Consider the following 14,767-nt stretch of genomic DNA (forward strand, 5'->3'; position numbering starts at 1 on the left):
GGCCCCACGGGATGCGTGTTTGAGACCCCTGGTCTAGATAATACTCAGTCCTGCCATGAGTGCAGGGGACTGGACTAGATGACTTCTCGAGGGCCTTCCAGTTCTATGATTCTTCCAGGATGCTGCCCAGAGTCGCAGTGGGGGTGCGCACACCATCTGTCCTAGACACAGCTAGACCTTTGTGCAGGCTGCCCATTAGTGCTGGCTGTAGTGGGAGGAGGAATCAGAGGTTCAGGAACTGGACTAGGACCCAGAAGAGCTGGATTCAGTTCCTGGCTTTGTCATAGACTCCCTGTGTGACATTGGGCAACTCCCTGCAGCTCTGTGCCTCAGTTTCTCATGTGTCATATGGAGATAATTCTGCTTTGTCTAAGTAGACCAGGAGCTCCTGGGGCAGGGACTGTCTCTTATCAGGTGTCTGTACAGACTCCAGCACCACCGCTGGGGCCTCCAAAATACAAGCAATTCTTATTAACCATTAATAACTGACCAGATGCTCGGGTTCTGTCCTCTACCTTCTCAGAGCTATGACTCCCAGGTGGGCTCCCCAAGAGAGGATGAGGGGGCCTGGCTGTGAAAAGCCCAGCACCCCTCAGATGGAGCTAATTAGCTAAATGCTAAGTACTGAGTATTATTCATTGCAGTGATTACACATTCAGATAAGCAGGAGCTGTGCCTTATTGCAATGTGATTACAGCTTGCTCTGAGATTAATTAAGGAGCAGTTTCTTTTTAAAAATTTGGAAAGTCAGTTTAAAAAAATCTGTAAAATCAGCATTAAAGTTGGGACACGAGTGCTAAGAAGCCAGAGGGTGGGGATCCAGGTGCTGGCAGCCTGCTCTGCTCCACCTGTCTAATGCCCAAACTGAGCTGCTGCCCCAGCCTGGCTGGACAGATACGGGGGTTGAGTTGGAGATCCCCTGCTGAAGAACGAGCAGCATGAATCCTTGGGGTGAGTGGGCCAGTCTGTCTGGTCAGGTTTTTTTTGTAGTTTGTTTACAGTGTGGCCTGTTGGGGCCTGCATGCCCAGGCCTCGCTGGCGGTTCAGGCTCCCTGTGACTGTGGCAGCCAATTGCACCCGTTCACCCTGATTCAGTCTCAGGTCATGGGCCACCTTTGTCACCACTGTGCAGGAGGGAAGGAGCAATGTGTGGGGAGCCAGCCAAGGGGCCCCATGCACAGGGGAGGGCCACACCCTATAAGAGGATTCAGAGGGTCTCAGGCCAGAAGGGACCAGTGATCCAACAGTCTGAACTGCTGTGTGAGGCAGGCCAGAAGATTTCCCTGAATCACGGAGATGCCGGGTGTTTGGGCACAGTCCCCTGCCACAGGGAGACATGCCAGGAGAAGGTGTGCCACGCAGCAGCCCATGCAGCATAGCCTTGGCTGGTTCCTGAGAAGACCCATTCCCATGCCTCAGCCTTTCCTGCAAGTGCATGTGAAAGGACTGGAGGGGAATCCTCCGATGGGACCTGGCTTGGTTACTGGGCTCCAAGGTGATTTATGTGGAAACAGAGAACTATGGGAACCCCAGAGCCGAGAAGGGCCAGGCCCCAGCCTCCAGATTCTCAGAGCTCACAACCAAACCCTCCTAGCTGGGAGGGCTGGTGGGTGCCCTATGGTCCTGGGGACCAGGAGAGGCCACAGCAGAGACAAGTTGCAGTCCTAGAGCTGCTGCAGTAGCTGGCAGAGCCCTGGGCAGGCAGCAGGGTCTTTGCTATCCAGAGAGCTGCTGTCCCCAGCGAGTGCCCAGTGCTAGCCAACTCCCCTCTAGGCTTGGGCGACGGGCTGAGGCTGTTTGGGATGCTCCCCCACGCCTCCTCATTGATGCTGCGTCTCACAGCCCGACCCCAGAGATGGATATTTTACCCTGCTTTGCTCGCAGAAGGTGGGAGGAGCCTAGCAATGGCGCAGGCTGTGTTTTTAGACCGTGCTGGAGTTTCTTGGGGAGAAGATGGGGGCTGGGTTAGATGGTCAGGCTGCTTGGAGCCAGACTCTTGGCCCCAGATGTGAGAGAGATGCATTTCTGGGCTTGTTCTGGGTCTAACATGAGTGTTTGGAGTCAGCTCCCTGCATAGGAGTGGGGAGAGCTGGGACACTCGGGTGCACCTGACAGCTTTGTCCCCAGCCAGGGCACAGGGGAGATGGTGCCTCCACACCTGCCCAATTCTCCGAAGGCAGAAGCAGCAGGGCTCCCCATGCTGGACCGCTCCTGAGAGCTCACACCCAGCTGTCACAGCAGGGTTAACCTTGTGAATGCCGCAGCGCAGAGAAGGGGGCGAGATGTCCCAGGAAGGGCTGACTCTGCATGGAGGGTCACCCCACTGCCCTCTGGGAAAGGCCTGGCACCAGGAACTCTGCCCTGCCCCAGACCTCTCTCAGCAGCACTGGCTTCCCCCCAGAGCTCTCCTGGCTCCCGCTCCCACTTCCCCTTCAGCTTGGGAGCAAGAGCAGGGGCTGCCTGCTGAGGAGTTACTGGAGCAAGGCGGGGGGCACAGGGGGAGATGTCTTGCCAGAACAGACTAGGGGGACAATGGACACAGTGGGCTCCCCTGCCTCCCAGTACAGACACTCCCCAAGGGTGTCTAGTTTGTCTCCAGCCTGCCCATCCCCCATCTTATGTTAATGTTATGTTAATCCAGGGGAGACACAGTGAGCACATCTGCCTCCCTGATTCCTTAATCCTGCACCCACTGCCTTCTGCTGTGCGCATGCTTGCCTGCCTGGGTCCCAGGCTGGTTCCCAGGACACCTGCTGTCAGCTCCTGCTACCAGCCATGGGCACCTGGGGCTCCATGCCTGACACCAGCGCAGGGAGTACAGAACCCAGGAGCCGTGGGATTGGCAGGAAGCTCTGGGATTCCTCCTGGACACCATACTCACACAGCAGCATCTGCGAGTGACACTTTCCACCAGCTCCAGCCACCTTGGAGACTCCCTCCATCACAGCACATGAGGCCTGGCCTCAGAGTCTGGCTCCACATCCGTGGGCTGCGTGATTTGTGCTATGCTGCTAAAAGCAGCTGTGTAGACATGGATGCTCAGGGTCTCAAGCCCTCTGCCCTCCCTAGGCCTGAGCACCCACGTCTACACAGCTAGTCTCAGCTCCAAGACCCACCAGAGCCCCACGCTGCTGGCCAGTGCTCCCCAAATGTTTTACGTCACACCCTCTCTTACCCACAATGTAATCTGCCTGTGCCCCAACCCCCACCAGGAGCCAGGGCCAGGAGTGGGGTCGCGGTTGGGGCTGGGAGCCGGTCCGGAGCCAGACTGCAGTTTAGGGTCAGGAGCCAAGGGCTGGGGCCAGGAGCTGGGGGCTGTGGGTGAGGGGTCAGGAGCCAATGCCACAGCCAGGCCAGGAGCCAGAGGCCGGGGCTTGGACTGGGTCAGAGCGGAGCTGAGGGCAGAGCAGGACTGGGTGGCGCTCCCTCCCTGCCCACCATGGGGGCTGGCCCAGCCCCCACTGTGCCCCCGAACGCAAAGTTTGGGGATCTCTGTTGTAGACCCAGGCTCTGGGACTTGCTGCCATGTGTTTCTGCTTGCTGTGTAGACGTAATCCCAGTTTCTCCCCGTGAGTGCTGTCCAGCAAGTCCAACTGTGAGCAATTCCTGGTCAAAGAGGCTGACTCCCTCAGAAATCCGTGCCCCACAGCAGGTATCTGCAGTGACTCCTTGAACCCATTTCAAATCAGAGGTGGGTCCTAGTCCCCTGGCATGCCGTGTGGGACGGTCTTCAGGCATTGCAGCAAAGCAACGGTTCAGACATAGTCCAGACAAGCAGGTACCCGGCTCCCTTGGTCTTGCTGCCATACGATCCATCCTGCCTTCCTCTGACTAGCTGTTTGTTTGCCTTTGTCCCAGATAAGAGACTTGGGAGGCCAGTTCTCCTCGTGTCTCCTGTCACCACCGCCCATTGGCCTTGCTGCAAAGCCATGCTGCGGTCACACGTTCAGCCCGCTGGGAACCCCCGCTTATAGGCACCAATTCCTCAGTCTTTGGGGTTTCCAGTGTCTCTCTCAGGTCTTCCATTGATATGGGCTGGACCCAGCCACTCCTGACCCACCCATTCAGACCACCGCAGAGAACACATCTCCTGTCTCCTGCGCTGCTCCGGGGCAGCATTTTAACCCTTGCGTGCCACTGGGTAGCAATACCACAGTGATAGGAACACAGGGGTCATAACTATGTTACAGACAATTCTCCCTCCCATCACAGGAGGGCAGGCCTAGCCCAGCTGTATGGGACTGGTCCTTTTTGTGCTGCAGTAACCTCTCCTTGGAAAGCATGGTTCTTGTGCCTGGCCTGCCCTTACCTGCTGAGTCCCTCTGCCATGTCTGGAGTCTCCCTGTCACCCAGACCTGACCATGCCGCCCTGCACAGCTGCCTGCTGTGTGGCTGGAGCCTGTCGCACAGGCAAGGTGATGTGCAGCATGGGTGGGAAGCTGGGAGCAGCTGCAGCCCCCACCCAGAAATTCCAGATTCCCAAAACTCTAGCACTGGCCCCATCCCCAGTGTGTCCTCCAAAGCTGAGCCCTGAGCTTTCCTGCCACCTCCTTGCAGGATCCCCCGCATAACCCTTGTCCAAGGGGACATGAGGATGTAGCAGTCAGGGGGAGATACCCCTGCTCCCTGAGTCCCTGCCCATTAATTTAGTTGGAATGCAGGGGCCCAAAGTGTCAAAGGTGTTAACATGACCCTGAAACTGTTCAACATTAAACCTTGTTCAACAAGGTCCAGGGTTGGTACACAGCAGCTCAGCCTGCTCAGTGCCAGGGCAAACACCCCACTACAAATCCTTTTAATCTTCTACCAATAAGACAGAAAAGAAGGAAAAGCAGCTAAAGCGTTGGAAATCTCTGTACAAAGAGGCTTTTATTTCAACAACAGCCTTTGTTCCTTTAGCTGGAGCAAGTTTTTAGAAGGAAAAGCCCCTGGTCTGACAGTCTCTTAGATGCTAACTGTCCTTGTGGGGAAAGGAGAAAATGGACTGTTGTTAAAGGCAGATCCCACTGCCTAAGAAGACACAATGAGACACACACAAGGGGAGGGAAACAAACAGCAAAGCAGGAAAATGCAGCTTCTGTCTCGGGCACCGACTCATGCTTGGAACCTCATGGCAGCAGAAATACTGGCCCAGCACAGGGTGTGATCAGCCACTCTGAGACTTAGCAACCATGCACCAGCATCGGGCTGCCTTGCTTTTAGCTGTCTCTGGTCACAGGCTCCCAGCGCTCTTACAAAGCACGCAGTCTTGGGCAGCTAAGCTCATTACACAGAGTGCAAGAGGAGAGCACTAGGAAAGAAAAGAAACGGTGGGGAAGGAAATGGACAGAATGGGGTGGGGTCGACAAAGTCTCCAGCTGTGTCTACACTTAGAAGGCTACAGCGGCAGTGCTGCAGCTGCACATGCTGTTGTACTTCAGTGTAGACACTCGCTACAGCGCCAGGAGGGGCTCTCCGGTCAGCACAAGTAATCCACCTCCTGAAGGCCATAGCTATGTCAATGGGAAAAAATCCATCCATCCCCCAAACAATGCCTGGGCCAGGGCTGGGGCAGCAGAGCTACAGCTCTCTGAGTGGGGTTTTCAGACCCTGGAGAGACACAGCTATGCCGATGTGAGCTTTCGGTGCAGGCCAGCCCAGGTGGTGTCTGGGACTTAGCCAGAGGCGGTGTCCCTAGGTCCCTCTCTCTGGCTCATCTGGTCAGGACAGGATGGCGAATGCCCAGGGTCCCAGGAGATGGTGAGGGTGGCACCAGGATGGTGATGCTTGTTCCTTCCCTTTCCCCAGCCAGCATTTTGGATCCATCCATCCCCATTTTCCCCCTAGTCTCTTTCTGAGGCCCTCCAAAAGTGAGTGACAGGCCAAATAGCTCAGCCCCTCATTAGTTTGTCTACCAATAGGCCTAATTTCTGACACACAAATTTTGGTTCGTGGATTTTCGGTCCCACACATCTCTTGTTTACCCAGCATGACCGGAACACAGTCCCTGAGTTACACCACAAGGCCTTTTTATTTGGCTGATTCACTCTGTCTCCTCCTTGCACCTTTTCCCAGCAACGTTCATTGGGCTCCGATAGTGCGACGTGCTAGGAACTTAAACACACGTTTTACAGTTGCACTCTCAATTAGGGTAAATTTGTTCTGTGGTGTACAGCACCCAGCACAACAGGGGTCTGGTCCTAGGTGTCAGGGTAATATTGACAGTGCATCACGTGACCAGCCCATCACGGGGCATCCCGGATGTGCAGTCGGTGGTGCCAGATGCGGGAGGAGCTGTCGCTGAAACCCTTCCCGCAGTCAGGGCAGGTGTAGGGGCGCTCGTCCGTGTGGGACCGCTGGTCGGTGGCCAGGTCTGTGCCCTGGCTGAAGCTTTTCCTGCAGTCCCAGCAGGTGTAGAGCCACTCCCCAATGTGGATGCGCCGGTGCCGGATCAGCTGGGAGCTGATGCTGAAACCCTTGCCGCAGTCGGGACAGGTGTAGGGCTTCTCACCGGTGTGGGCGCACTGGTGCTTGATGAGGTAGGAGCCATCGCTGAAGCAGTGCCCGCAATCTCGGCAGGCATAGGGGAGCTCCCCAGCATGCGTGCGCCGGTGCTGCCGCAGGTCTGAGCTGCGGCCAAAGATCTTCCCACAGTCGGCGCAGGCGTAGGGGCACTCGCCCATGTGCACCCGCTGGTGCTGCACCAGGTCTGAGCTCTGGCTGAACATCCGCCTGAAGTCTGGGCAGGTGAAGGGGCACTTGCCCAGCAAGCCAGGCCCATGGCAGGGCCCCTCCTGCACATGGCAGTGCCGGTGCCGTGTCAAGTGGGAGCTGCGACTGAAGCTGCACTGGCAGTCGGGGCACTGGTAGGGCTGCTCACCCGTGTGACTGCGCTGGTGCTGGAGCAGGGCAGAGCTCACAGCAAAGCTCCTCCCAAAGGTGGCGCAGGCGTAGGGACGCTCCCCCGTGTGCACCCGTTGGTGCTGCACCAGATGTGAGCTCCGGCTGAAGTGCTTCCCACATTCAGTGCAGGTGCTCTGGCTCTCGCCTGTGGGCGGCGTCCTACCACCCATGCTGTGCTTGAGAGCTCCCACATGGTGTGCGGATTTACCCCATCTCTCCACCGGCTGGTTTCCCTGCTGACTCTCACAGGCTTCTCCCTGCCCAGGATTATGGGAAATGTTCCTTTCAGCATCTCCTGACAGCGCCCCCTGTGGTTCCGCTTGCTCAGGACCTTCCTGCTGAGGATTCTCCTCCTCGCTCTCACTCACCGTCCCATCACCTGCTGGGGCAGAGACGGAATCCAGACAGGAGTCACTCCCTGTGCGGAGGAGGAGGGAACCTCAGATGGGGAATGGGAACGGGCTGAACAAAAACAAATAACTGCTGGGAGGAGACCAAAACATCAGAAGCTGAATCCAGCAATCCTCTCCCCAGAGCAGAGACAGGAGAGTACCAATTCTTCCTCCACATCCCACCCAAGCAATCAGGGGAAGGAGGCTGGTGGGGAGCGAGCTACTGCCAAGTGCCAGGGTGGGTGGGAAGCTGTGGGTGACATCTACCATGAGGATATGGCACCTGGTGGCAACAGTCCTGGTCTGGCTGAGATGAGGAAGAACAAGGGGAGCTCACAGTGACTTGGTAGGAACCCCAGATGTTTTCCTTTACTTGCTGACAGTTTTTGAACCAGCTTAGCTGATTCCTCACTTGTGTGGGTGCTCCTTGGGATCTCTCGTTCCTCAGAGCCCTGGAGACCCGGGGATCCTCCCCTCCTTCCATCAGTGAGATCACTTTGCATTGGGGAACCAGAAACAAATGAGACCAGAATTTATTACATATTTCTCTAATAATTATTAGAGAAATAAGTAAACTCCTGAATTTAAACCCAGCCCCTTTCTGTGCTGGCGGCAGGTGTCACCCTAGCAGAGATGGTAAAGACCAGATAGTTCCTTCACCCCACCCCTGTAAGCGCAGGGAACAGAAGACACAGTGTTACAGAAAACTGGACCCTGAATGCAGTCGCTACTGGGAGAGATTGAGACGGGCTCAATGTTCAGAAAAGGAGAAACAACTATGTTTCTGTCATCTAATGATTATTCACCCCTGTAGCAGCTTCAGCCAAGGATCTGAAAGCATGTTCAAAACATCCTTGAAAGTGTGACATGGTATAAACACAGTAGATCGGGGCTGGTGTTCACCCTGTCTGACAACACCAGAACAAGGGGATGGTCAATGCAACGGAAAGGTGGTAAATTCAAAAACGAATCAAAGGAAACTAGTTCTCCACACAGGGCAGGTTTAGCTTGTGGGTGTTGCTGGTGTGTCTACACTGAATAGACCCCCGCGGCTGGCCCATGTCAGCTGACTGGGGCTCAAGCAGCTCAGGCTGTGGGGCTGTACAATTGCGCAGTGTATATGTTCAGGTTGGGGCTGGAGCCTGGGCTGTAAGACCCTGTGAGGTGGGAGGGTCCCAGAGTCTGGGGCTCCAGCCTGAGCATTAATGCCTACACTGCATTTTGAGAGACCCATAGCCCATGAGCCCAAGCCAGCTGAGCCGGGCCAGCTGCAGATGTTTTACCACAGTGTAGACACAGCCACTGAGGCTGGGATTCTGAAGCGCAGGCTCCTGAGAGTGGCTCCCAGCTGCTGTGCTGCAGAAGCCAGGCACAGGGATAGGGTCAACGCATGCGTGTGCCCGCTCCCACTGGGGGGAAGGGCTGGGCCGTTGACAGCCATGCCCAGCGGGTGTGGAAGGCTACCATGCCTAGTGGGGAGTGATTTACACCCACTCACTCTGAGTGCAAATGAGTGCCCAAGGGAACAGGGAATTGGGACAAAGAAAGTTGAAAGAGAATACACAGGAGGAAGGACAATGGTAGATTTGGGGGAGGGGTTACCCTCACGATGCGGAATCATCCATCCCTATGCCTCACTGTTCTAGTTCTCATTCTCCTGCCCCTTCGAACCCATGCCCCTGCCCTGGGGTTTGTCCCCAGCCCTCAGGCACCTTGTACTTGGAGCAAAGGCACTGCCTTTTATTTGCCTGTAAAGGTCCCATCGCGCCGTCAGTGGCAATATCGAAAAATAATGAGGATCTCCCTTTTGCAGAGGGCAGAAGTGACACACCCCCAGAAGTAAAGTGATGTCCCCCAGGCTGCACAACCAGTTAGTGTCAGAACCGGGGACAGAAGCCAGGTGAGAGTCTCTGGCCTGTGTAAGACAGGAGCTCAGCGCAGATGATCTAATGGCCCCCTCTGCATTTAAACTCTATGACACACAGGAGTCTTGACTCCCAACCCCTCTGCTCCGACCTCTAGACCTCATTCTCCTCCCAGAAACAGAATCATACTCCCCCACCACCAGAACCAGCAACAGAAACCAGGAGTCCTCTCTCCCACTCCTGCTCAGACCACGGCTTCACTCCTCTCTCAAGCCTCAGAACAGAACCCCAGAGGCTTGTACCCACGTGGGTGATTTGGGTTTTTTGACACAAGCTTACCATTTTAGCATGGTTTCAGAGTAACAGCGGTGTTAGTCTGTATTCACAAAAAGAAAAGGAGTACTTGTGGCACCTTAGAGACTAACCAATTTATTTGAGCATAAGCTTTCGTGAGCTACAGCTCACTTCATCGGATGCATACTGTGGAAAGTATAGAAGATCTTTTTATACACACAAAGCATGAAAAAATGGGTGTTTACCACTACAAAAGGTTTTCTCTCCCCCCACCCCACTCTCCTGCTGGTAATAGCTTATCTAAAGTGATCACTCTCCTTACAATGTGTATGATAATCAAGGTGGGCCATTTCCAGCACAAATCCAGGGTTTAACAAGAACGTATTGGAGGGGGGAGGGTAGGCAAAAACAAGGGGAAAAAGGTTACCTTGCATAATGACTTAGCCACTCCCAGTCTCTATTCAAGCCTAAGTTAATTGTATCCAATTTGCAAATGAATTCCAATTCTCCAGTCTCTCGCTGGAGTCTGGTTTTGAAGGTTTTTTTGTTGTAATATCGCAACTTTCATGTCTGTAAGCGTGTGACCAGAGAGATTGAAGTGTTCTCTGACTGGTTTATGTATGTTATAATTCTTGACATCTGATTTGTGTCCATTTATTCTTTTACATAGAGACTGTCCAGTTTGACCAATGTACATGGTAGAGGGGCATTGCTGGCACATGATGGCATATATCACATTGGTGGATGTGCAGGTGAACGAGCCTCTGATAGTGTGGCTGATGTTATTAGGCCCTGTGATGGTGTCCCCTGAATAGATATGTGGGCACAGTTGGCAATGGGCTTTGTTGCAAGGATAGGTTCCTGGGTTAGTGGTTCTGTGGTGTGGTATGTGGTTGCTGGTGAGTATTTGCTTCAGGTTGGGGGCTGTCTGTAGGCAAGGACTGGCCTGTCTCCCAAGATTTGTGAGAGTGATGGGTCGTCCTTCAGGATAGGTTGTAGATCCTTGATAATGCGTTGGAGAGGTTTTAGTTGGGGGCTGAAGGTGACGGCTAGTGGCGTTCTGTTATTTTCTTTGTTAGGCCTGTCCTGTAGTAGGTAACTTCTGGGCACTCTTCTGGCTCTGTCAATCTGTTTCTTCACTTCAGCAGGTGGGTATTGTAGTTGTAAGAATGCTTGATAGAGATCTTGTAGGTGTTTGTCTCTGTCTGAGGGGTTGGAGCAAATGCGGTTGTATCGCAGAGCTTGGCTGTAGACAATGGATCGTGTGGTGTGGTCAGGGTGAAAGCTGGAGGCATGTAGGTAGGAATAGTGGTCAGTAGGTTTCCGGTATAGGGTGGTGTTGGGTGCACAAATGCCATCTGCCCATGCAAAATAACTGTGTGTGCAAATTGGGGGGGGGGGGAGGGCACACATTAAAAGGGCACAGTTTGCACCATTTAATGGCTGATCAGACACTTGCAGGGCCTGCACAGGATTAAAGCCGTCCATAGCAAAGAAGCACAGTGACTCCATGTTCATGTTACACAAGCTCCCACCTCATCCCTTTCCAAAACCTCTCTTCTCAGACAAGGGCCTGTGCTGCTGGGCAGGCCCGGGCTACCCTGCCCAGCACAAACTGCCTTTCTACAATTCTGACTTCTGTGTCTGACTCTTCTGCCTTCAATGCATAGAATTAACAGGAAAACAAGCAGACTGTCCAATGAAACTGCAGGCACTGAAATTAGCTCCAGTTTATTAATTAAATAATAACACGTTGCATTTCTAAGGGGCCTTCCAAGCAAGGACCTTAGTGCATTCAGTAATGTGAACAATTAGTAATTATTATCTAATGACAGACTGAGCTTTGCTGTATACATATTAAAGAGTAATTTATGGCTCATTAATAAACCCCCCAGCCATGCATCTGAATAGCAGAGCTCGTCTGAAACAGCAATCGGATTATTCCCCAAACCCACTTTATTTTAGATTAACTACAGCCCAAGGGGCTGCTTTCAGGCAGTCGAATGATAAGAAACATACACGCATACAGGGGCGTTCCCGGTGTTATAGGCCCCCGGAGCTGGCTCGGCTCCTGCAGGCGCTCAGGGGGGCAGAGCCGGGGCGGGGGCAGCAGCAGCTCCGGGATTCGCAGACCCCCGCCCCCCCGGGAGCAGAGCTGGGGCGAGGAGGGGCCGTTGGTGCAGAGTCACCTTCCTGCCCGGCCCCGGCCCTTTCCCCGGGTCTCTCCCCTCACCTGCAGGCTCCGGCTCAGGGGCTGGTGTCGGCAGAGCCCGGAGCTGGTTCCAGCCCCCGGAGAAAGTCCCCCTGGCTGGCCCCGAGGGGCGCTAGGGAAGGGCTCTCCCCGCACACACCCCGCTGGGGCGCAGCAGCGGTTCAGTCAGGACTCCCGGCTCACAATGGAGGCGACAGCAGCAGGCTCTGAGCCGGGAAGCTGAACAGAGAACAAGGAAGAGACAAAGCATCACCTGGAGCCCTCTAGCGCTCAGCAGGGCCAGGCCAGCACGGCGTCCAGCAGCGTGAGCCCCCACGGGGGACGCTGCATATGCGGAGGCATCAGTAGGGAGCAAGACTAGGATACTACATTGCTTGGGACAGGGAGTCTTTCCCCTCTAGGGGGCACCAGTTCCAGTCCAGCTCCGGGGTGGGGGGACTGGCTGGCTCAGGGGATGGGGTATGAAGCCTTGCCCACTAGGGATCTGGTTAGTAATAACCAGAGGTCCTACTTTTCCATGATAACCCCCCCCCCAAATTATCGGATTTAAAAATCCATGTTTTTCTGCTGTTAAAATGGAACACTGAACTTCGGTTTCACTAGCCACAATATATGTAGGTATCAGTTGAGCACAATGTTTTATTGATATATTTACAGTTTTTAAGCAAGGTTCGAAGCCTGCCAGTCCCATCAATCATTATAATAAAATACAAGTAATAGCATTGCAATTTGTAATCTGTAGCCTTACTGCATACTGTACAGAATGACATTGCTGTCAACATCAAATTTGTCCTTGCCAAATTCAGTGGCACGGGCTTTAGGGGGGATTGTTAAAGTTTTGGCTTCTTTTCATAATTACTCAGTTCTGGAGGCTGAAGTGAAATTTGAGATGCATTAAACACAACTCCCCATATGCCACTGAGTAACCTCTGTGCTGGAAGATGTTTATTGGATAGGGTATGTACACCCTGCAGCTGGCTGTGAGCCTTCCAGCCCACATGGACACAGTTGTGCTGGCTGGGATGGAGCTAGTGTACTAAAAGTCACACATGATGGCTCTGGTGCAGGTTTCGGCCTTAGCCATCTGAAATCAGACCAACGGGGCCAGGTGGGCTTGAGAGGCCAGGCTGCCACATCATCGACACTGTTGTTTTTAGTGCGCTAGCTCCAAGCCTGCTGGCCTGAGTCGCTCTAGCTGGGCTGAGATGCTCACTCCCAATCGCAGTGTAGACATAATCCAAGCACCTATCTCTCCCCACTCAGTGCACAGGCGCTGAGGAGCCTAGCGTAGGCTTTGTGCATCACAGTGATTTTTCCAAGCACCAGTGACTCACAACACGGACTTCTTTTGTGCATTCATGCCAAAGAGATGTACTGTGTCTGCTGGGAGGATTTCAAAGACCTGGTGGTTATTGACTGTGGGCACATCAGCCGGTGCTGGGGGGAGTTGGAGCCAAACTGCTCCTGCCCCCAGTGCAGAGAGACCATCCAGCAGAGAGACCTGCAGCCCAACAGGGAGGTGGGGAACATGGTCAAGTTAGTGAAACGACTAGGGCTGCAGGCAGCGAACGAGCCCGATGGGGAGAGAATGTGTGAGACACCAGGAGGCTCTGAAACTGTTCTGCGAGGAGGATCGCCCCCCCCCCACCTGCCTGGTGTGCAAGGAGCCCATGCTCACCGCACACACTGTGCTCCCCATGGAGGAGGCTGCCTAGAATTATCAGGTAAGGAATCACTATCAGCGTGTGGGACTACACCCTCAGGGGTGCACTGCACTCACACAGCCCCCTGGGTGTGTCTGACACCGCCTGGAGCAGAGTCACACCTTGCCTGAGCATGGGGCGTGGCTGCAGCTCAGGAGGATGGTTCTAGCAGAGTTCTCCAAAATGGCATAGTTTTCAGCAAAAGTGTGAGCAGATGCCCAGGTAGCTGCTCTGCAGATCTTGGATACAGGGATACCCTTGGAGAAGGCGATAGACAAGGAGACTGACCTCGTAGAGTGTGTGTATATTGTGGATTGGGGTGCTAAATTGTGACTCTGGTAACAGAGCCTGACACAGTTTGAGACCCATTTGGAGAGTCTTCGAGCTGAAATCGCTGTGCCTTTCAACCTTTCTTCAATGGAGAAAAAGAGTCTTGGAGATTTTCTAAAAACTTTTGCCCTGAGCAAATAGAAGGCCAAGGCTCTCCTCATGTCGAGCATATGGAGGTTTGGGATAAAAGGTTGGAAGGCGAATGAGTTGGTCCATACGAAACGCAGAAGTCACTTTTGGGGTGAACTTTGGATGTGGTCTGAGAGTGACTTTGTGAGGGAAGAACACTGTGAAGAGCAGATGCGCCATCAGAGCTGCTATCCCCTCTGTCCTTCTTGCTGAGGAGATGGCGATCAAAGGTGAGTGAAAGAACAAGTGGCCATGGGGTCAAAGGGCGGTCAGGTCTAGTCAATCCTTTTAATGTGAGATTGAGATCCCATTGTGGAGTAGGAAGCCTGGGGTGGGGTAAACTGATTGCTAGGCCTTTGAGAAACCTCTTTGTAGTTGGGTAGGGAAAAATTGAGTACCCTGCTACTTGCTGGTAGAAGGTCGCTATTGCTGCTAAGTGTACTTTCAGCGAGCTAATAGAGAATCCCCATTTCTTGACAGTCAACAAATATTCTAGGACTACAGGTATTGTGGCTGTATCCAGGGTGATTCCTTTGGACTGGCACCAGATTTGAAATCTAGTCCACTTTTGTAGGTAGATACGATGGGGAGCCCCTTTCCTACTGAGTAATAACATTTCCTGTACCACATCAGAGCAGGATATTTCTATTTGCTGGAATCATGAAGGCGCCAGCCAGGCTTTGAGCCACAGTATCCACAGGTTGGGATGGAGAGTGCATGTCTCGTTCTGTGAGAGGAGGTAAGGAGAGGTTGGAAGAGTCATTGGTGGACTAGCTGCAACAGGTTAGGGTACTACATCTGTCTAGGCCAGGTGGGAGCAATAAGTATGATGTTTTTCTCCCTTTATATTTTCAATAGGGCTTTCACCAATAGAGGGAATGGAGGAAACATGTGAAGGTGACCCTTGTCCCATGAGAAGCGGAGAGCATCCCCCATGGAGCGCTGGCCGATCCCTGCTCT

At 53.7% G+C, this 14,767-nt stretch overlaps 1 protein-coding gene across 1 annotated transcript; it reads right to left on the reverse strand.

The window, feature by feature from the left end:
* Positions 1 to 6,042: 6,042 nt before the first annotated feature.
* On the reverse strand, positions 6,043 to 7,777 carry LOC141998852 (uncharacterized). Its single transcript, XM_074971825.1, has 2 exons — positions 7,687 to 7,777; positions 6,043 to 7,300 (listed from the first exon to the last, which is right to left on the reverse strand). The coding sequence occupies exons 1-2, from the start codon at positions 7,775 to 7,777 to the stop codon at positions 6,225 to 6,227; spliced, it is 1,167 nt and encodes a 388-aa protein (XP_074827926.1). The 3' UTR covers positions 6,043 to 6,224.
* Positions 7,778 to 14,767: the final 6,990 nt, after the last annotated feature.

This window comes from Natator depressus, chromosome 14 (assembly GCF_965152275.1).
Source record: "Natator depressus isolate rNatDep1 chromosome 14, rNatDep2.hap1, whole genome shotgun sequence".
Lineage (NCBI taxonomy): Eukaryota > Metazoa > Chordata > Testudines > Cheloniidae > Natator > Natator depressus.